Source organism: Haliotis rufescens, unplaced genomic scaffold, assembly GCF_023055435.1.
Source record: "Haliotis rufescens isolate VD_foot unplaced genomic scaffold, xgHalRufe1.0.p SCAF_16, whole genome shotgun sequence".
Classification (NCBI taxonomy): Eukaryota; Metazoa; Mollusca; class Gastropoda; order Lepetellida; family Haliotidae; genus Haliotis; species Haliotis rufescens.
The window spans coordinates 10717245-10741831 of record NW_025963846.1 but is presented as its reverse complement, the minus strand read 5'-3'; the positions used below and the strand labels follow the sequence as shown (position 1 = coordinate 10741831).

The following is a 24587-nucleotide window of genomic DNA, read 5'->3' as shown; positions in this document are numbered from 1 at the left end:
ATCTTTGTGTAGAGGTTGCTAATTTGTCTATGTCATGATTGAACAAAGGTAAAACATATTTGTGTACAGTGTACGTGATTTGATGAAATATCCCCCCTTTTCCCTCCTTGGTAAATAAGGAAGTTACTCTTACCCAAAACATCCCTGTTCCTATAAAACGCGTTGACGTACAGGGTTAGACGTAAATACACAACGTAACTGCAGCCGGTGAACATGAAGTTGGTTCTCCTGACCGTTTTGTTAGCTATTTTGCATCACAAATGTGTTTCACAGCTGGATTTTAATTTCGGCACAACAAATAACGGTTGTCTGTGTAGTCCTGAAATGACGTTGAACTGCCCTTTGTTGCCACGCCGTGGCTGTGAACCTGTTCGACGTCCGTGTGGTTGCTGCCCAGAGTGTGCGGCAAGAAGAGGTGCTATCTGTAACAGTTTTACTGCTCCGTGAGTGTCACCCCTCAGTTGATGATTTGACATTTGGTGTGTGTGTGTGTGTGTGTGTGTGTGTGTGTGTGTGTGTGTGTGTACGACCAGGCAATTTGGTACCCGTGAAGATCCGGGGTAGAATAGGTCTTCAGCAACCAATGCTTGCCGTAAAAAGCGACTATGCTTGTCGTAAGAGGCGACTAACAGGATCGGGTGGTCAGGCTCGCGGACATGGTTGATGCATGTCATCGATCCCAAGAGCGTGGATCGATGCTTATGATATTAATCACTTGATTGTCTGGTCCAGACTCGATTATTTACAGACCTCATATATCTGGAATATTGCTGAGTGCGGCGTTGGACAACAAACCAACCAACCAGGCAATTTGGGTTTTTTTCAACAGTCTGAAGCATAATTATTGTCAAGAATGTTCGGGGAAATAAGAATATCAATTGGTCGGTCCATAGTTAACATGCTAAATTTTATGTTAATGGTTATTATTTGAAGTTTTGATGCATGAAAACACCTTAGGCTACAACAGATTCTTTTTTTGAAGATCCCTGATTTGGGGATACTGAGATATATGTTTATTTCATATTCATTAAAACCTTTGACAAAGCAGCTAACATTTGTATATGTTGGGGCGTGGGTTTGAACCCCGAATGTTTACTTTACTACGAAAGTGTAATTCCAAATATCGCATATGTTACATTTGACTACTTTCTGAAAGGCATGGTCTATTCATCGTTAAAATGATCTTTCCTTTTTCAAAGAAGAGAAGTATTGGTTTGCTCTGCTTGTTATTTATTTCCCAGAGTAGTATTAATAATGAAGGTGAGGTGAAATGGGGTTAAACGTCGCGTCCAAGATTCTTGCACATATATAGCGACGTGCACGCACGTGTGTGTGTGTGGCTGCTTGTCCGGACTGATGCCGATTTATAGTGCTAGCCCACTGAGATACCATGCCGCAGTTTAACATGAATACCCCACTCAGACACAGTATACGGACTCCGAGCCGACCAGTCCTTGTTTCAGCCCATTAGTGCCGAGCGCTAGACAGGGTAACAACAAGTACCATCTTTTAACGTCTTTTGGTATGACGCGGTCAGGAATCGAACCCCGGACCTTCCACTAGACCACGGAGGCGGTCATTAATAAGGAAGATATGCCTTGTATATTCATACATGTGTATCGTTAAACATATAACTATTAAATCTTGTCTTATACAGTACATGTAATCTCTTTTTTTTATCCTTTACAAATCTTACCACTTTTGTAATATGATAAATTTGTGTTTCAGGTGTGGAAAAAGTTTATTGTGTGTTCACAACAACGGAACTGTTGCTAAGAAAAACATTCGATGGAACGAGTTTGATTTCGTTGGAACGTGTAGGAGACTGTAAGTTTATTACTTTCTTGATTGTCCGAGATTAAATATAAGCGATTATAGTTAAGAAATAAGCGACGAGTGGGCGTTGTTTATCGTACAATAAAACACTGCAGGGAGAATGAACGAAGAGGGGGGCAGTCGTTTATTTCTTATAGGAGATATCATTATTATGTACAGCGTCTTTTTGGATGTAAAATGAACACGCTTTAAATATATAAGGCCTTTGAAAGGCATTTAGAAGTGATACACATAAGGAATAGAATATATGGATGTCAACTTCTTTATTATGAGGAACACAACGTTTCGGAGTATATGCTTACTCAGGTAAATGAATGCCATGCGGCAGAGAGCATATATATGTTGGCTTCCCTTGTTAGTTTCTACCCTTTGTTATTTTCAAACCTTTTGTTATCTTATTAATTTCGTTGTCCTTACATGTACATATATATGCCCTCTACCTAGTCGCATTCATTCACCTGATAAAGGAGTAAGCATATACTCCGAAACGTTGTAATAGGGGGAACGCCTATTTTTTTCGCAATAGGCGACTAACGTGATCGGGTAGTCAGGCTCTCTGACTTGATTGATGCATGTCTTCGTATCCCTATTGCGTAGATCGATGCTCATGATGTCAATCACTGGATTGTCTGGTCCATACACGATTATTTGTAATCGGCATCATATTACTGGAATATCGTTGAGTGCGGCGTTAAACAAGAAACAAACAATATGGCCCCGACTTCAAAGTCTCGGTGTCTCTTGAAGTGACGAAGCTGTAACAGTGGTAAAGGGGCTCACCTCATTCACTTTTAATATGGAACGATATTCAAAAACACCTAAACCTATCGGGTTATAAAATCGGCCTTTTTTGATTATTGCAAAACGAACATATTTGTAAACGTTTTTGGTTTTGTTTACCAATAAGCAGCAGAATCTCAGCACTGTCCACAGTTGACGTAATTCAAACTTAACATTCCGTTTTAAGTTTCCACAAACACTACACGCGCTATCGTGTGACTGGATTTCCTGTCCATCACTTTACTGTCAGGTTTGTTTACATGCCACCGTCGCATGACAGGAGTACTGCTGTGTGGGGCCAAGCAATGAACGCATACATGTACCTGTCCTAGGCAGTGAATGAGTTTATGCTTTACGGCAATATTTCAGCCATATCGTGACCAGAAGTTATACATTTTTAATACATATATTTAAACTAAATAAAACCTGTCACCGATGGACAGTACAATTACTAGAATATCACAGATTAATGTTTAAAACTAGCATACAATCATAAAAAGATATCACTTAATAAAACAGTACATTATAAGAAAGGGCTAATGATCGCTAGCAGCTGAAGGTAGATCACCATGCTAGGGTCCATGGGGACTTACAGTACTTTTGCTACCTGCATGGACCCCAGCCGGGTTTACATCATCCCCCTCAGCTGTTGGCGATTATTGACAAATGTAGCCAGATTAAGGGAACATATATTCTACGATTAAAATTGTGGTGGGAAAAATTACTTTGGATGACGTGGTCTGACCTACTCTGGGGGGCAATTATTTTACACTACTTTAACCCCAATCAAGGGTACAGCAACAAACAATCTTAGTCTCAAACAAGTTTCTTTCTACAAATTCTAAAATGTTTTTTAATTACAAAACATATAATCAAAATTTATTTAATAATTCTATTTCTTTAAAAAACCAAATTGAATAATGAAATGACTACTTACCCGATTAAAAAGACCCTAGAGCGAAAAAACTTTGAAATAGTTATCCCTTGTGATGGAAACATCAATACTGTCAAGCAGGACATGCGTGACCGTGATTCTTTCATCACAAGGGATTCAGCATGGAGGATCTTCGCCTTTTTTCCTGGATCCAGTGATAGTGGCGTTGGCAACAACATCACCATCCTTGGATCCATCAGTAAAAATAGATTTGTAAGTAATATATTCACTTCTTAACTGATTATATTCTTGTTGATATTGTAGTCGATTAGTGTCAGATTCTTTAGTTTGGATAAGGTAAGATCCACCTGTGGCTTTACCAATTGCCAAGGAGGAGAGGAAATCAGGCGAAAAGGAGATATATTTTCAAGTTTAATATCGGCAGCAGAAATAAAAGGTTTTATTCTTAATCCGAGAGGCGGAATAAGAGAGAACTTCTTACTATACAGGTCCTCATAAAGAGGATTCAATACACAGTTGTATGCAGGGTTAGACAGATTTAAAAAAATAACTTTGTGATGTACTGTAGAGATAGTTGAGAACGGCGTAGTTTAAGTGGCGGCTCATCTGCCTCAACATACAGACTGTCAATGGGAGAAGTTCTGAAAGATCCAAGGCAAAGCCTTAGACCCTGGTGATGTATGGGATCGAGTTATTTAAGGTTACTTTTACAAGCTCCATCACAGATGATGGAGCCATAATCGAGCTTTGAACGAACAAGTGATCTCTATAAGTGAAGGAGGGTCGTTTGATCTCCTCCCCACTTGGAATTAAAAAAACCTTTAATAAATCTAGTGTTCTGCGCAAATTGTGGCCAGTGCTACAAGGAGGGCTGCACAAACTTACACGTTTCGCGAACAACTGGTATCATCACTGAACTTCAGTGATCCATTCATACTTTCGCCGCTACTTTTGTCTTTTAAACCCAATGGAATCTGTTTTACCAGTTAATAGCGACTGCTTATTCTCTGGCCTTAACGTCTTATACATACTCAAAAACAAAAGTTCCTGTGACACCAATATTTTAGTGTATTTTTCAAACAAGTAAAGTTTGGTTTTCAATATTGTAATACATTTATGGATTCAAGTCCGTAAAACGCAACTGCTACAGAAAAGCATGCATTCCATGCAAAAGTTTACTTTTATGCAAGCCCCATGCATTTCACTACCCAAGAATTGGTAAAAAAAACATGTGCGTTAACGGGATTCCATATGCATTGTTTAGCATCGTGCTGACGACAACCACTCAGAAAAACAACAAAGTTACGCAATTATTCAACATTACGAAATGCCATGGCTGTCCGAAAATGAGCGTCTGCGAGCCATTGGTATGCTTGAAGCAGGATGATTGAGCTTGATGTTGCAAGACAATTTAACGTCCGAAGAAACACCATTTGGTGTTTATGGCAACGTTGGCAACAGACGAATGCAGTCAGAGACCATCTTCGGAGTGGCAGACCACACGTAACCAATAATCGACAACTGGATTCGAACAACACACCTACGAAACGATTCCAGCCAGCAACAGTGACTGCAAGAAGCATTCCTGGCCTTCGACGAATATCTTCACAAACCGTACGTCGTCGCCTCAGATGTGCAGGGATTGTCGCCAGAAGACCCGATATTTTGACAGGAAACCACCGTCAAGCACGTCTACAGTGGTGCAGACAGCGTCTACGCTGGACGGCCAAGCAGTGGGGACAAGTTCTATTCACTGACGAGTCTCTTTTTCACCTCAGCCACAGCGATGGACGGATTCGAGTGTACCGACGTCGAGGTGAACGTTACGTCAAACATTGTGTTATGGAAGAAGATCGGTTCGGGGGCGGCAGAGTTATGGTATGGGACGGGATTACAGCCAGACAGAGGACCAGTTTGATAGTGGTAGAGGGAAATCTCAATGGACAGCGCTACCGCGACGAGATCTTCCGCCCTGTTTTTCTACCGTTTTCGAATCGTCATGGCCCAGGCACTACCTTTCAACATGACAACGCCCGGCCTCATATTGCTCGACTTGTTCAGGATTCTCTTCAACAAAACAACGTGACTGTCATCCCCTGGCCGGCTCGCTTACCTGATCTCTCACCAATCGAGCACATGTGGGATGAGACGGATCGGCGCCTTCGACGTCAACTACGTGTTCGAAACATGCTCCAGCAGATATCCCACAGGACTTTGTGCGACGCCTGGTCCATTCCATGAGACGAAGATGTGTTGCTTGCATCGCAACCAGAGGAGGACACACACGCTATTGATTTGTAAATTGACATTTTGGCATGTTCATGTTCTTTATGAAATCACGCATTTTCTGAACTGAAACCATTTGAACACTTACAGGAGTCTTTTATCTGTTGCAAACCGAAATTGTTTCAGATTTGGTAAAAAACATTACTTTGCATTAAATCATATTCAATGTCACAGGAACTTTAAATTTTGTTGTTCAGTATATATTGTCCGTGTGAATCTAAGACCGCATCATCAAGATGACACACAGTGACATAACTGAAATATTATTCAAAGCCGCGTAAAACTAAACAAACTAATTTATTTATACATTCAAAACCGTTTTAATTGGTCCCAGATGTCTATTATTGAGTCGATAGCAGTATTATGAAGAGGACGGATTTCATTTGTGCAACGTTACTCTTACTTTTCTTTTCTTTTGTTAAGTCCCTGCAGCTGGTTAGAATAAGTCTTCAGCAACCCATGCTTGCCGTGATAGGCGACTATGCTTGTCGTAATAGGCGACTAACGGGATCGGACGGTCAGGCTCGCTGAATTTGTTGATGCATGTCATCGTATCCCAATTTGCGTGGATCGATGCTCATGTTGTCAATCACTGGATTGTCTGGTCCAGATTCGATTATTTACAGACCGCCGTCATATAGCTGGAATATAGCTGAGTGCGGCGTTAAACAACAAACAAACAAACCTTTTTCAAGTCATCATTATTCGTCGTTTCAGATGTTGATACAGGAAAGTCGACGGATGCAAGGAGTCAGGAGACAAGAACTACCCTCGGTCCGCCGTACCTTGTTTTATGATTATTCGCCATGTTTTGTTCTTCATTTTACGTACGCATCTTTAAGCACACATGCTGGTTAAGTTTTGTATTAAAGCACTTTCAACATGCTGCCGTATTTACCTGTACACTGTTGTGGTTTGGAAAGAAATCACTGGTTGGTTGGTTGTTTAACGCCGCACTCAGCAATAGTCCAGCTATATGACTGCGGTCTGTAAATAAGCGAGTCTGGACCAGACAATCCAGTGCTTAATATCATGAGCATCGATCCACGCAATTTGGATCGATGAAATGCATCAACCAAGTCAGCGAGCCTGACCACCCAATCCCGTTAGTCGCCTCTTACGACAAGCATAGTCACCTTTTACGGCAAGCGTGGGTTGCTGAAGATCTACTCTACCCCGGATCTTCACGGGTCAAGAAATCACTGACGTATGTAATTCAAATTAACCAAGGTTAGCAACATTAAGATTTCAACTGACGGTTCACACATCTGTACAAAACAACCGAGTCCCGCCTCCATGGTCAAGTGGTAGAGCGTCTGCCCGGGGTGCGAAATGTCGGAAGTTCGATCCTCGGCCGCATCATACCAAAACACGTTAAAAGATGGTACGTGTTGTTACATTGCCTGGCGTTCGGAATTTCGGAAAAAATAAGGACTGGTCGGCTCGGAATTGGTATACCGTGTTAGAGTGGGATACATATGTTCAAATGCGGCAGACCAGTGAAGATCGCTGACTTGGTTGATGCATGTCATCGATCCCAATTGCGTGGATCGATGCTCATGATATTATTCACTGGATTGTCTCGTCCAGACTCGATTATTTACAGACCGCCGTCGTATAGCTGGAATATTGCTGAGTGCGGCGTTAAACAACAAACCAACCAACCATCAAATGCGGCCTGGCATCTCAGTAGGCTAGCTCTACAACACCGACATTAGTCCGGGCTAGTACAATAACTACGCACTCTTATCTCTCTCTCTTTCACACACTCTCTCTCACAGCAGAATCTCTGCACTGTACACATCAGACGTAATTCAAACTTAACATATCTTTTTTAGTTTCCACAAACACTAAACGCGCTATGGTGTGACTGGAGTTCCTAAGGAAGTCCATCACTTTACTGTCAGGTTTGTTTACATGCCACCGTCGCATGACAGGAGTACTGCTGTGTGGGTTGGTTGGTTGCTTGCTTTGTTGTTTAACGCCGCACTCAGCAATATTCCAGCTATATGACGGTGGTCTGTAAATAATCGAATCTGGACCAGACAATCCAGTGATTAATATCATGAGCATCGATCCACGCAATTGGGATCGATGACATGCATCAACCAAGTCAGCAGAGCCTGACCACCCGATCCCGTTAGTCGCCTTTTACGGCAAGCATGGGTTGCTGAAGACCTATTCTATTCCGGAATCTTCACGGGTCTTTTCTTTGTGGGGCAAAGCATACATATGTGGACTTACTGATGAAATGTACACATGCATAGACTGCTCCATAAAATTTGAAATTTTAGTCTTAAGTCCTTCTTCTCATCTTTAGCAACTGATGTAACCTTCTGAATAAACCCTGCTTGTCAAAATCAGTTATGTGGAAACAATATTACTTACTCTAAATAATATACTGTCTTTCACAAATGTACCATTGTGTAACAATAAATATAAAGTTATCTCATGTTGATATGTTTACGCGTGTATATGAATGTATTGATGGATGTGGTTTGTTGGTTGGTTGGTTGGTTGTTTTACGCCGCACTCAGCTGACTCAGTGACTGTGGTCTCTAAACAATCGAGTCTGGACCAGACAATCCAGTGAATGATATCATGTGCATCGATCCACGCACTTGGGAACGATGACATGCTTCACGTGAAGATATGTGTACGAGTTGTTCGCATTACTTATATATCATTTCCCTGCATTATTCACATATCACAATATAATGAAATATATGTAGAAGGCAAACAAGATTTTTAAAACGTATCTGAGCAGTGTTTTCTGCATAGTGACTCTATATAAATATGTTATACCTGGCAAACCACACGATAGCTGGCACACATGGCACGAATGACAAATTCCTTTTCTGTTAAAATTCATTGCGTCGTTGAATTTGCATACCTTAAAGCAGAACACAGGTTGGTTTGAAGTTCTTTATTTAATCGTCAGTTGCAACGATGATCTGTGAGTGAGTATGGTTTTACGCCGCTTTTAGCAATATTAGTCAACCTCTATTCCCTGAACGAGAAAATAGAACAATATAAGACGAGGACAATGTTCAGTTGGATTTATTTGGTCAAAGAACAGCACATTTGGAATAGTGATAACTTCAAACACTCTTGTCATAGTTTTCTGAGGGAACGTAACCTACTTGATTGCGTTGATAGAATTCCACACACGCCCGTGAAGGTATCGTCCCAGAACAGTTTCAGCCGTGATGTTGCTTCGTTCCCATCTATCTTTATGCACAATAAGCCATTCACGCACCTGTTTCAGAAAGGGGCATGTATTGGTAGACATGACATAATTCAAGGTCGTACCTGCAATGCCAAAACTCTTTTCGTGTTGTTTAGGCATATGTACAGACACGAAATTAACTTCCGTTCCACAAAACGATGCAAGGGTTGAATAACTTCTTTCATAAACACGTCCCCTCCTCTGGACCACGCCTCCTAGTCCTCCAGTTGACCACAGCAAGTGTGAGTGAGTGAGTGAGTTGGGTTTAACGCCGCTTTTAACAGTATTCCAGTTATATCGCGGCGTGTCAGCTTAATGTGGGAGGAAAGCCCGAAGTGATGCAGGTCTCAGACGTTTACCACTTCGGTGAAACCCACGAGCACGGGTATGGTGCTGACAAACCTAGAAACATAATCATGGCGAACCGAGATTCGAACCCACAATCATAAGTTTCTGGCGTGTCCAAGGGACGCAACTCTGCACAGCGAATCGCGGCGCCTTAGACGACTGGGCCATCCGTGCCCCCCACACAGCAAGTGTGACTCCCAAAAACTAAACTGTCCTTGCTTCTGTGAGGTTGTGCCTATTTAGCACTTGACCAAATATTTAGTTTATGCGGTAGCATCAGTAAAGTCTATATTATCAGTAAAATATCCCGAACAACCATCAGGGTTCGGAAGCGTAGTGGGGCCACGGTTAAATCTTTTTTGTCTAAGTATCCCCTACGTAGGAGACCCGTGAAGATTCCGGGGTAGAATATGTCTTCAGCAACCCATTCTTGCCGTAAAAGGTGACTATGCTTGTCGTAAAAGGCGACTAACGGGATCGGGTGGTCAGGCTCGCTGACTTGGTTGATACATGTCACCGATCCCAATTGCGTGAATCGATGCTCATCCTGTCAATCACTTGATTGTCTAGTCCAGACTCGATTATTTACAGACCGCCGTCATATAGCTGGTATATTGCTGAGTGCGGCGTTCAACAACAAACCAACCACAACCAACCAAATCCTACGTAGGACTTAGTATTTGGTTTGGTTTGACCTATTCTACCTCGGAATCTTCACGGGTTGTAATACTCACTGGTTAAATCCAGAGCAGGGCTTCCCGATTCTCTGACCACAAATGTCACAGCAGTCACAGAGATCTTTGATCTGCTGGCGTACAGGGCATTTGGGGCTGGCGCACTTGTCTTGTTCACATGGAACGCAAGACAGGCCATTAGACTCATCTACGAAGACCATACCGAGTATGACTACTACCATCAAGAAGATACGGCTCATTGTTGCTGTAGTATGTTGCGATATCTCAGTTGGAAGCTTAGCTGACAGAGCTCACCTACTGCAAGCTGTGGGATAAATAACTTTCAATACGTCACCTTGCAATTTATAACCTGTGTGCTGGTCGGTGTCAATCAAGCACCGAGACTACAGATGACTGACGCTACAGTAGGTACCACGCCCACATGACGGGTGGTCTGGCCATGACCAGAAAATATTAACGATGTGCCCATTGGTGAGCTGCAGTCGTTCTTTTCAAAGCTTATTTGCATTTCCACACAAGGACGTTTGTTATGTACCAAGTTTACAATTTCGTGAAAATATACTCTGCAAAAAAATGAAACGCAAAAGTCATTTTTAGATGTCATATTAATAATCATCAGATGGTAATCTATTGTTCAACATTGGTATACATAATTGCCATTTATCCAGGTTCCACATTAAACACATGCAACAGTTGATTTTTAAGGTAGAGCTCATATGTTCTCAATATCTTGTTTGGCCACCATCAGAGTCCAAAACTGACTGGCGTCGTCGTCCCATGGGAGCAGTCAGATCCCAAATTGTGGCCAAGGGAATCTTCACCCACAGAGAAGTCTCTGTCTTTTGCTGAAGCGCTCGCAGTCATGGATAAGAGATATTAGTTTCCAGTAATAGTTGTATAATAATAATAAATGGAAATTACTACCCGTAGTAGAGTAAGACTATAGATGTTATGACCGCTGACGATCTTGAAGGACGGTTGGGGTTAGAAGGGAAATTTCAAAGATGACGTTTTTGGATCGTCACTGCGTATGACGGAGTCTGTCCCACTCCTCTTGCAGTTCCCCTTGGTCCCCAATAGGTGATCTTACCCTTGTTGCTGGCGATCTATAGCCCCATTTTTATATTGTGTCGTACCTTAATAATCAGAAATCTTTAGTGTTCTACACCTAGTTTTGGGTCAATCTGTGATATATTGCTGGTTATTATACTGTCCCTCGTCGACAGTTTTTATACCTATTGTATAACTTGTTCAAGTCACATTATGGCTGAAATATTGCCGACGTGACTTTAATTAAACTCACTCACACTCACTCTTGCAGTTCAACAAGTTCAGCCAAAGTGGTGGGCTGCCTACGACGTTGACGCACACGCCTCCCTAGCATGTCCCAACCGTGTAGGGAAAAGGTCAGGGCTCATTGCTGGCGATGGCGTTCCATGGATGTTGTCCTGCTGGAGGTGGACATTGACGAATCGTGCACGATGAGCATGGACGTTGTCGTACTGTACTGAACTACACGCCTAGCAAACGGGACAACACAATGTCAGTATGTTGTCCCGATAGTACTGTCCAGTGACCATGCCTTGCACGATATGGAGTTGGGTTCGTTCAGTCATAGTGATGCCACCCCACACCGATCCACCCCAAAATCTGTCATTAGGTCCATCTTGACATTGGCTTGACCTTCATTTCGACGTCACCAGACACGATAACGCCAATGATCAATGAAGTGCAAAGTGATTAGGGGGTCATTTGAAAAAATGACACGTAACCCAAGTGACGTTGTTTACATTATTGACGTCTGTTCGAAAATTTTTGAGGGGCGGCACAACACATGCCCATCGAGCATGCAGATGAGCTGCATGTAGACGATTTTTAATTTTTAATGTAGACTCGTGATCCAGTAGCCTGATGAAAGTTTTCAGCAATTTGATCCATTTGAACTTGATTTCGTAGAGCCTGTTTCGGTTCAATCGATCCTGTACTCTTGTCGTTGATCTGAACCACAGTGAACGGGTTGATCAACATATTGGGTTTTGTTGGTACCTCTTCTATATTCAGCTTTTCACGGAATGTTTTCGCCAGTCTCCAGCATGCCAAAAGCCCGTAGACGCTCCGCGCGTTGCAGATACCGCATCGCAAGTTCATACACAAATAATGAATGAAATCATCACAAGTACATCACAACTGCATGATAAGCAGAATCAATCAGATTGACAGAAATAATTATCATCAGAGTTTTATCAACCTTCCTTGAAAGTGTCAACATTAGGAATGACACACTACGCACGTGTATGGCGCTACTTTGAGGCACATGTAAACTGTAGGATGTGTTTATGATATTACAGTCAGAGAGGCGTTCTTACAATGGATGTTTGTCGTCAACAATAATTTGTTGTTAAACGCCGATCTCAGCAGTATCCCAGCTCTATGATGGCGGTCTGTAACTAATCGAATCTGGACTAGACAGTCCAGTGTTTGACCTCATGAACATCAATTCACGCAATTGGGATCGATGACATGCATCAACCAAGTCAGCGAGCTTGACCACCCGATCCCGTTAGTCGCCTCTTACGACAAGCATGGGCTGCCAACAGACACTTCATTTTCAGATTCTGTAGTAATCTAGATTTCAGCCTTGCCAAATATTATAGACTTGCCTGGGCTGTGTTGAAGATATGTTTCATGGTCTGTTTGACAGACAAAAAACAATAAAGTGCTATTTTATAATACATCATTACCATCATGTGTAGATCTAGGTTTGTGGAAGGTCTGCAAGTTTTTTGTGCAAGCTGTGGGTGCATCTGAACCTTCTGTGAAGGATTTTAGCATGAGTAGCATATATGCTAGACGTCATTAATGAAAATCATCTTGGCTAGCAGGAAAAAACATTTCTTAAAATTATACAGAAATGACAGAATAATCATACACACCAAGCAGTGTTGAGTGCTCTACATAGTCCTCTGTCCGAAAATGCTTCCCACAACGATGTCATAGTTTCCCGGCTCCCACACTTTTTTGAGACTTCGTCCATGTGTTTAATTGCGATCCTCCATTTCATCCGGTCAGCTTGATCTCGAGGGAAAATGTGTCCTCGATCGTGAATTGCAGCCAGGTACACAACAATCCTGTTGGTTGGTTGGTTTGTTGTTTTACGCCGCACTCAGCAATATTCCAGCTATATGACGGCGGTCTGTAAATAATCGAGTCTGTGAATCGATCCTGTGAATGATATCATGAGCATCGATCCATGCAATTGGGATCGATGACATGCTTCAACCAAGTCAGCGAGTCTGATCACCCGACCCCGTTAGTCGCCTTTTACGACAAGCATGGTCGCCATTTACAGCCAGCATGGGCCCGTGAAGATCCGTGGTAGAATAGGTCTTCAGCCGTCTTGAGCCGCCTTGACAGAATACAGTACACAGCCGTAATGTTTGTTTGTTTTTTTTCGCCGCACTCAGCAATAATTCAGCTATAGGACGGCGGTTAGCCGTAATGCTAACCACAGTACTTCTAGTGAAGTACCTGTAGCATCTGCAGACGTAATGCTAACCACAGATGCAACAACAGGTACTTCACTAGAAGCACTACAAGTAGAAACAGGAGAACTCTCTTTGAAACTAAGAAGAGAGCAGGCAATATTTTGTTCTGGGGACGAGCATGAAACCCCTTGATGAAAAAGATATGGCAAGACAAAATCACCCCAGAACCCTATCAACAACACTGCTGGTTACGGAATTCATATCCATAGCTCAAAACCCCAAGCACATTGGGTTCGCCTGCCTGATGGTCAGTATTAACTGCTAAAAGCAATTGATCATGCACTCAAACTCATACCGGAACTACCGAAGGCAAGGCAGTCACTTGAAGCCATCAGCGGCAGTCACTTGAAGCCATCAGCGGCAGAAACTCAAACTCCAGGCCAAACACAGTCAATGCTATTCTATACGAATATACAAAACTACCGGACCAATGGCAACAGGTCGAAATGTTTTGGATCCCGTCTCACATAGATGTTCGTTGAAATGAAAACGCAGACACACTTTTACCTTACGTAAATTAGAGATAAATAGCAAAACCATGGCCTCCAAAGAAGGCAAGACCAGTGGGGACCGTGAAGATCCGGAAGGGAATAGGTCTTCAGTAACCCATGCTTGTCGTAAGAAGCGACTAACGGTATCAGGCTGACTTGGTTGATGCATATCATCGTATCCCAGTTGTGTAGATCGATGTTCATGAAGCTGGATTGTCTGGATTGACCCGATTATTTACAGACAGCCGTCGTTCAGCTTGAGTGTTGCTGAGCGCGGCGTTAAAAAACAAACAAAGACAAGCCGATTGTGACGCAAGTAAGATGGCTAAACAAAATTCAACCCAAGATCCACCAAAATCCATACTCATACACAAATGAAAGGAAAATTGAAATTGCCATCTCACGCCTCAGACTCGGTTACAAAAAGCACTATTGCAAGGTATGTCCATCTTGCAATCAACCTGAATCCACTTGTTACTAGAATGCCCCATCATCAAGACCATGCCCCAGAACGTGCTTGGTTCAAACAAGAATTGTAGTTAGATGAGCTAACTGTCGTAGATCTCCTAAATCCAAGAGATGCAATAGCGAAGGCCAAACTAACTCCATTTCTGAGTGATGGACAGCTACTCGAACGTATATAAACAGAGCAGCCAAAGATAAAAATGAAATCATATCAATATACGGAAATAGAAATCATATCAATACAAAAACAGAAATTATACGAGCACTGAAACTCGCAATCGATATGTTAACATAGGTGTGCAGCCAAGAATCAGTCTACCGTGACTAGAGTCACACATGCCTAAAGAGGTTACTTGACTAAGAAACCAGGTTAATTGACTTGTTTGATCGAGCGGTGATGTAGACCATAACAGGTGGTACAAAATATCATCTGGTTCTGGACAGGCTATTTACTGACCAAATCTCAACTCTCAATTCACTGACTTTCAATTGGAGATTGAAAATTAAATGGTATGGTCAAAAGGTCACTGCGCCACAAACGGGGTGAACTCTTGGCCGCCCTGCCAAGAGGGCAAGGCTCGATCGCCCGGTAAACACAGCAGGTTAGCTGGTTTGTTGTTTAACGCCGCACTCAGCAATATTCCAGCTGTATAACGGCGGTCTGTAAATAATCGAGTCTGGATCAGACAATCCAGTGATAAATACCATGAGCATCGATCCAAGCAATTGGTTGGTTGGCTGTTTAACGCCGCACTCAGCAATATTCCAGCTATATAACTGCGGTCTGTAAATAATCGAGTCTGGACCAGACAATCCAGTGATTGATATCATGAGCATCGATCCACGCAATTGGGATCGATGACATGCATCAACGAAGTCAGCGAGCCTGACCACCCGATCCCGTTAGTCGCTTTTTACGACAAGCATAGTCACCTGTTACGGCCAGCATGGGTTGCTAAAGACCTATTCTACCCCGGAATCTTCACGGGTCTCCACGCAATTGGGATCGATGACATGCATCAACCAAGTCAGCGAGCCTAACCACCCGATCCCGTTAGTCGCCTTTTACGACAAGCACAGTCGCCTGTTACGGCAAGCATGGGTTGCTGAAGACCTATTCTACCCCGGATCTTCACGGGTCTGCTTAAAGTGGGACAGCAATCTTGCCTGCTGTGACATTGCTGCGACCAACGCGATTCGGCCATTTTTCGATAATGCGACATCTGCTAAACATGACCTAGGGTATTGCTTTGTTTGTTTGTTGTTTAACGCCGCACTCAGCAATATTCCAGCTATATGACGGCGGTCTGTAAATAATCGAGTCTGGACCAGACAATCCAGTGATTGATATCATGAGCATCGATCCACGCAATTGGGATACGATGACATGCATCAACCAAGTCAGCGAGCCTGACCGTCCGAACCCGTTAGTCGCCTTTTACGACAAGCATAGTCACCTTTTACGGCAAGCATTGGTTGCTGAAGACCTATTCTACCCCGGAATCTACACAGGTCCTAGGGTATTGCACAAAATTCGCGTCATAATCAAAGGAGATAAGAACTGCATTATATTCTAGCATTATCATACTTCAGCGTGACGAGATAATGTATCAATACCTATATAGGCTGGCATTCTGCTCCTTCAAGCTGCTAGAAGTATTACATGGATGCTAAATGATACCTGCAGGAAAACAAAAAGATCAGACCCAGAGATTGTACATGTATGTGATTTATATAATCTCGGAATGGTACGTCATCAGAACACCTTGCATGATACCTGCACACCCAGCACATTGGTTAGGTTAAGGTGAGTATTTAACTAAATAGGTATGAATAATATCCAACGTCTCTGTTATTTTAATCAAACTGGCCAAACTAAATAGTTTAGTGTTAATAGTTACTTATGTGTAGGATAGAGCACGTCCGAGGGTTTTTATGATATTTAAAACGCATCCGCGAGAAAAAACAGAGAGGCGTGAGCCTCGAGGTTTTATCTCAAGGATAAGGGTTTTAAATATCTTGAAAACCCAAGGGGAATTGTTTTGTCTAACAAAAAAAGAAACTTAAACAACATTTATCAACAATTATATGTTTCAAAGATACTTTCCATGAAAGTTAGGAAGCGGACGTAAAATAACTGTTGCTGGCATGTGAGTGGGTTAAATTTTAACGTCGCATCGGCATTAGTTCATTCATACAGCGACGTATGGTACTTGAAGTAGACATTCTTAAAAGCATTGTGTAGCCTAGTGGTACACTCACTGCGTCACAGATACGAAGGTTGCGCGTTCGATCATCGGGAACATAAAGAAAACATTTGTATGAACACTCTAAAAGGAAGTTGTATCAAAAATAATCCTGTGATATTATATATCAGATATCCCTGGCATATGATATAAAATCCAAGGAATATTATACCCCCGATAAAATCCCCGAAGAAGAATGGCATGACGTCACTGCAGGTTGTAACACAGGCTAACAGCGTCAGGAGGTGAAATAGAAATACGATTTCATTTTAACGCCGCTTTGAACAATGTTTGGGTTCATGGCATGCATGTTTCCTGTTTGGGGGATTGGGAGATTTGATCCCTTGAAGGGCGTTTGCTGACAGGGCCGATGTTTCTACTCATGGACTTAAGTCCCCGAGTTTCATCATAATAACAGTAATATCAATGAAGTCAAGTACAAACAAAACCTTTTTGAGCCGAGACATTAAAAGTGTCCCGATCTGTGTTGCAAATTGAACATATTTCAAGAATATTGTGCAGATTGTCTGCACTTGTACACAGCGGACGTAATTCAAATGTAGCATATCGTTTTTAGTTTCAACAAAATCAGTAAATGTGCTGTTGTGGGATTGGATATCTTGTCTGTCACTTGAGTTTCTGGTATGTGTACATGCCGAAGGTACACATACTATGCCAAACGTTGCCCGTGAAAATCCAGGGTAGAATCTCCAGCAATCTGAAGCAACCCATGCTTGTCTGTAAAAGGCGTCTTTGCTTGTTGTACAATCACTGAATTGTCTGGTCCAGACACGATTATTTTCCTGAGTGCCGCGTTAAACAACAAACAAACATGCCGAACGTGTCAGGCACCAAACGCATATGTCGCGCTTTGGCTAATTTTGACACTTTTATCATAGGCAGTTTGGCAGGGTATATAGGTTTTAACAGGGAGTCTATATATTTTAACAGGGAGTGTATATACGTTTTATATGTTCCCTCAATTAAGTAAGTTGCTTATATCTATTTAAATATTCAAAGTGCTGCCAATACATATAACTATAATTATAACAGCAGCTGGGGTATCATTACCATGGCCAGCAGCACAGAGTCATGTGCGGGTCAGCGGGTTGTAATTAATGCCAGAGAATGGCCGGTTGGCCACTGAAGTTTAACTTTGTGGATGAGGTGCGGGATACTGCAGGCTGACCATGTATGTAACGTAACACGATACATGGCAGTCTGACAGTGAGGGTTAGAGATAGTACGCTTTCTGTGAGTGGGACTTGACTCTCGGACAAGCGGCTAGGCAGGTTGGCCCTCTTACGCCTCAGAGATCCTGCTTGGCCATACCACTATGTAGTTATATAGACATATTAAGATCACGAATAAACGTTGTGGACCCACAAACGGACTTGTGTGTTGTCATAAGAGAAATATCCGGTAGAGCATCAACGTCTACCTAGGATACTTTTTTTTCTTTTGAGCAAATTTATATTTCAAAAACTACATTTTGGCCTCAGTTGTCGTGTAGCAACAGCTGATTGACAGTTCTGCATTTTCTCGGCACTACATTTGTATTTTTCTCCGTTCATTATTCTATTGCTGTATGTACATCCATGTACATGCTACACACTAAAGATGCAGCTACAACATTGACAAGAAGTCGTGTTAATGAACTTTCTGCGGTTTTACACTGTATGTAGCATATGGGATTATGGCATCATTGCTGTCAAATAGACATCTCCTAACAGCTATTTCTAATGGTGTTTACCTGTATTTACATCATATATCTGGAACATTAAAGTACACATTTGCTTTCCTTATTGTCACAATTCAGGTGTGATGTCATATTCAACACAGTAACGAGAGCGCAATTAGGCATTGGAGACGTTTATGAACGTTTTAAACAAATGTGTTTATCGTAGCACGTACGCATTAGGAAATCGATGGTAACCCTAATCCAAAATCGAACTTAAACGCTAAATAAACGTTGATAGCAATAATGTCGTTAGGATTCAAACCGGACAATGCATGCTGTGTAGGTGTATTTATTTCCACGAGGAAGGACAAATAATTTGAGAAATGTCCGTGGTATCACATTGGCCGTCATTAAGATGGAATGTTGCTGAGTGCGGCCTTAAACAACAAACAAACAAAACAAACACGCTTTGCTTATGTAAACTATATATATATATATATGACTTCAATATTTTTGTTGCACCAGTGTGCACAATCTGCGTCACAGTATGCAAACTCTTTTTGTTGTCAATCCTTATCAGAAATTACGTCAACAATAATTAGTTGTGCTTATTTAACAGATGCAAAAATCAGCGTCACTAGAAGTTTCAATTTCCCCAGAAAATAAATATAAAAATGTTGTAATCCTTAAAAAGCATCAGATTTATTCGTTCGAAAATGAGATATCTGGAAGTGACATCGTTCAGCATCTCAAGTTTGTCGTCTTATTTCATTTTGTCCACCACGGTAAAACTTGATCAACGTCTTTCCAACTGCTAAATTTTGCCATTTTCGAGGTCATTTCATTGCGACATCCCACGCAATCATTGATACAGCTGGGCGCCTTATTGGGATGCTATTGTGTACAGAGCTATGCGATATTACTTATCAATATGGCTACGAATATTAACAAACAGATGCTACCCTGATTGATTTATCGAGGACAATGGCCCCTTGACATTATCAATATGACAGATACATGTAGTGAAGGTGCTGTTCCATAATGGCCCGAGACATTGACGTTAGTCCAAAATACAAATCAGCGTCCTTCATGGATTTCTCTATGTGGACCACATGGCGCTGTGGGCTCCATGGTAAAACAATAATCAAGAAAAAAGTAACAAACTTAAATTAAATTATTCATAACACATGATAACACCTGTCACATTGTTTGACACTCCAGTTTTGCCATTCCAGGCTAACCGTTCATGCCTCACTGATTATGTTGGTTGGTTTTTTGTTTAACGCCGCACTCAGCAATATTCCAGCTATATGACGGCGGTCTGTAAATAATCGAGTCTGGACCAGACAATCCAGTGATTAATATCATGAGCATCGATCCACGCAATTGGGATCGATGACATGCATCAACCAAGTCAGCGAGCCTGACCACCCGATCCCGTTAGTCGCCTTTTACGACAAGCATAGTCACCTTTTACGGCAAGCATGGGTTGCTGAAGACCTATTCTACCCCCGAATCTTCACGGGTCCTCACTGATTATGCAAGGCTTTCTTTCAGATTGATACAACAGAATAACCAGCCTAGATTTTCTGCCGAAACAGATTCCCCTTAGCGTAAAGGGCAAATAGCTGTGGAAATTATATGAATGGACCACTGAAAATAAGTTATGACACCAGGTATTCGCGAAAAGGCTAAGCACCCGCTATTCATACAACTTGCAAAAATGTAAGTATTTTGCCTGACGCAGTACAGCAGCATTCCTGCCATGCTACGTCAGGCTGCAAACAAACAAACCAGACAATCAAGTGGTCGATGAACCAGAAAATCCAGTGACACAAGAGTACCGTTACTGATAATGTGAAAACTAATAAAAAACGGCATGTTAATTTTGAATTAGGTCTGCTTTGTACAAAAGTAATCTTGTACTTTATATAATATAATACTGTAGAGAAACAAACTTGTACTTTATTTATGTGAAGTACATACACACGAAGACATAACATGTTATAAATATATACGCATTCTTTATTTGCACTGGTAGTAGCACTGATTAATTAATTGAATTGATTATCTCTGAGTAGTCTTTGTGTACTCCAACCCTGCATAGAGGCCCGTAGCAGTCAGTGAAGAACAACTTCCCTTCAAACAAACACAGGCATATTTTGATAAATGAAAGAACTTCATGTGCATAAATGGAATCCCAAATGTCAACTTCGTTTGCAGAAACCGTTTAAGATAACTATACTCTCTATCAATGCGTTCATCATGTATATACATTTCATCAATGGTATATTCATGGTATGGTCCCAGCTGGCAAACAAGAGCTAAGAGCTTACTGTTTCGGCATAACTTCATATATTCATCTGAGGCAACAACTTCTTTTTGCAAGCAACTGCGTCATTACTGATTTTCAGTGATCCATTAGTACATTTTTACCGCTATTTACGTTTACGCCAAATGGAATGTTTCTTTGAGAAATTGAACTTGGTTGTTCTCTAGCATTGATGTTTCATATTTCTATGGTTGCTTACGAAATAAGTATTGATTAATAACAACATCTGGTGTCACGTGACACCAAATAATATGTGCATGCCTGAAGTGTCTGGGTTTTCTTTGACATGGCTATTTGATACTGACCGGGCCACACATTTCAGCAAGTTAGTGTGTTTTAAATAATATTTTATTCATGAAACAATAGTTAGAATGAGTTACCCAAACAGACTAAATGTTTATATTTCCCTTTAAAATAGCACGTGTTTTAACACACAAAAATGTTAAACAAACACAAGTTTGTGTTTACCGTTATACTTGCCCATGTATCCATCGTATTAAAGATCTTCTTTGGTTGACTAAAAAAGACAGACATTTTTTACATGTGCACATACCTTAGCAACATCATAAATTATATATATTTGCAATTATAAATCAACTCAATAGAGTCCAAATGGAGCCGAGAATAATGCTTGATTTCAGAACCAGAACTTAGACAATCTAGACTTGTTAAATCATCCGCTTCATATAGACTAACACTTAGACAATGAAATCATTTCTTTAAAATAATAATAATTTTTTATCAAAAGAACCTTTCTTCTTCTTAACTTTGTTTATTTGATCTAGACTTGCCTAGGCTTTAAGTAAAAAAGAATACCTAAAAAATAAATATTCCAGTCATGGCCCAGGGCAAGGGCACAGACTACAGTTTGAGTATCGCATGGACAAATGACGGAATCCCGCTGGCGTCAGCCTGGGCCAGTGTAATCAGATATGTTGCTGAGTCTCGAGTTTGGACTGTTGCCAGAATAGAACAAGCTAGGGCACAGTTGTGTAATAAGGGGTAAGTTTTCTTTCGGAATTGATCATGTAGAGATTAAAGCATTACTAACACACAATTCGTGTTAAAAAAATATGTTATTGTGATTTGATATTTATAATAATGATGCGCTACACAATGGCGACACAAAATTGCAAATTGTACCAGCATCACATATATGAATATTACTTCCTTGTACTCGAGGTACAATTATAACTTTGAAGTTGAAACATGAATCTAAATAGTTCTTTTGTAGGTTTAGAAATATACACTTCCGACATTTCTCGTTAAAATTTTCTTTGGGAAAGAGAAGTAGTGACAGTAGTTACTGGTATCTGATGGGTGCAAACAGGTGTGGAATCACTGTCTCAGATGGCTCGATTTGCATAGCCGTCAAAAGCAGTTGCACTCTACATTTCCTTTCCGATCATGTATCAAACGCCGGTTAACTTTTTTTATGAAATAATTTCAATTCATAGATCTTCGTTAATTTAGAGGCTTGTTGAACAGATCAACAAACAACTGATCAGCAGATCAACAGATCACCATTTTTTCGTGTGTTTTTATCAACACTGGTGGATAGGTTATGTGTGCATATCTGCGTATATCCTTTGCTATCCTTTGTGAAAACACATGTACTGATTAATTAAAATAGTAATACTAAACATACAATAGCACGTTTCGTTACAAGAGGTTGGGCTTTATTCACTGTAACAAATAACTAACATCATGTGGTTCGTTATTCGATCATTTCTATGCATGTCCATACGTAAACATCAGTTTGTTCATGTGTAAAGGACCCGTGAAGCTTCCGGGGTAGAATAGGTCTTCAGCAACCCAAACTTGCAGTAAAAGGCGACTATGCTTGCCGTAAACACACGAAATAAAGTGCATGCCATCAGGGTACGCCGGTAATCTCGGCAGATGGCTACACAAAATTCAAGTTAATTTCAAAATCCCAATAGAGGGTATATGTGCACCAAATTCACACACATGGGTTCCAAAGACGGACAGATCAACCGGAATTGCTGAGGCAGAAGGCGACCTCCAATACACATAAAACAACACGAAGTGAGGTGGTCTCACTCTTAGACAAGCTTGGGTAAGACACGTTACTGCCAGTACACCACCAATACTGCCAGTATGTGCTTTCGTCGCGCGTAGTGCTTCTTGTATATATGTGTTGAAAGTGCCCCAGGAATAAGGCCGTGTTGAGTGTTGGTAACGGGTTGGGATTGTAACACAGACAGATTTGGGGAGCCCTCACTCTGACCTCATCGCGGGTATGTCGTTTCATAAGTGTCAGGTCGAGGCCTTGATTATTTGTGTTACGTTTGGGGACGATGGGTAGGGGCTGCGCTCTCGCTATGCTATGTATCGTTTTCAGCTCAGTCACACGTCTTTAGAAGAGTGGCTGATACGATACAATGACCTTTCATTTGGATCTGGCCTTCAGAAAAATAAATTATGTTCATTATTATCGTACACGTTATCGTTACTCTTCATCGACTAGCATGTTTACTATGTTGGCGTCGTGGAAATGAACCTTATTGTCTGGACACACTGTAGATCTTGTAAACATAAGTTTTTTATAGCCTGCAAGTGTTAATATATTTCAATGGAAGTGTAATATTTCGTTGCGTATTTCTAAGTCTGAAAGTTTTCTAATGATTTTAACTAAAGTTAATGCAAATGTGGCACCACAGTACCTCATATATATGGGAAATATTCAATAATTAAATTTGACATTACTACTTTTTCCTGACTTGAAAATATACGTTGATACATAACTGTGCAGGATAATATGTAGTATTCTGCCACACTGCCATCTGACTATTTATCATACAATTAGCCTTCCTTGCTTCTATAATTGCACGCAATATCAGAGAATTATCGGTATATGGTATCTGGCAATATATACAAAACGGCCACCACCTACAAAGATAAGTTGTGACAGCCAGCAAGTTATTCAGTTGCAGTTTTCAGATTGTTGTACGCGTATTTGTTGGTAATGTTTGACGGAAAGTACGTGTGGCTGTTTCTTCAACATTCTCGTTTCTAATAATTTTGACAGGATGCGGCAGTCACGTTGTCTAAGATCAATTACGTGCTGAAAACAATCCGCGAAGTCGCGAGAGCTGGCCAATGATAGCTCGACAAATAGAAATGCCAGAGCATGCTTGAAGCTCGATTGACAAGGTCAATCAAGCAAAGGGAGGGACTTGATGAAATCATGAATTCCGATGTGAAATAACGACTGATTCTCGACGGAAAAACGATGGTTAGAAAGCGTCCATATACGGGATAAAAACGACGGTTTCGTTTTGGCAGTGTAACCTTATCATCTGTGGTTGTCAACTTTCCCCTAGACAATTGTGTTTTGTTTAAGGTGTAATTAGTGGTATCATCCCCCTGTCCCTTCCTTCAGTGTATGTGCTCGGACGATGGCGACTGGAACATGTATATATGACAATTAGTGGATCTCCTTTGGCACCTTCTCCTCTCTTGAGTAGTTATTATACCCCCGACAAAATGTCGGGGGTATATAGTTATACCAAGGTTCCGTCCGTCCGCCCGTCCGTCCGTCAGACCGTCCGTCAGAAAACTTTGTCCGCGCGATTTCTCTTAAACTATTTAGGGGATTCATCTCAAACTTAGTACATATAATCTGTGTCATATAAAGGGGTGCAGTCAAAAGAAAAAAATTGTTTTTATTAATTTTCCATTTTTTTATGAATTTTTTTAACCCTAACGTCCGTCCGAAAACTTTGTCCGCGCGA

The 24587-nt window shown here is 41.3% G+C and overlaps 2 protein-coding genes across 2 annotated transcripts; one reads left to right on the top strand and one right to left on the bottom strand.

Annotated features, from left to right (window-relative positions):
- The first annotated feature begins 119 nt into the window (after window positions 1–119).
- Window positions 120–6683, top strand: LOC124137026 (perlustrin-like protein). Its single transcript, XM_046503123.2, has 3 exons — window positions 120–443; window positions 1729–1827; window positions 6515–6683. The coding sequence occupies exons 1-3, from the start codon at window positions 214–216 to the stop codon at window positions 6519–6521; spliced, it is 336 nt and encodes a 111-aa protein (XP_046359079.2). The 5' UTR covers window positions 120–213; the 3' UTR covers window positions 6522–6683.
- A 2029-nt stretch (window positions 6684–8712) lies between these two features.
- Window positions 8713–11095, bottom strand: LOC124137025 (perlustrin-like). The gene is made up of 3 exons (XM_046503107.2): window positions 10109–11095; window positions 8941–9056; window positions 8713–8807 (listed from the first exon to the last, which is right to left on the bottom strand). Exons 1-3 carry the CDS (start codon window positions 10306–10308, stop codon window positions 8794–8796), a joined length of 330 nt encoding a protein of 109 aa, XP_046359063.2. The 5' UTR covers window positions 10309–11095; the 3' UTR covers window positions 8713–8793.
- Window positions 11096–24587: the final 13492 nt, after the last annotated feature.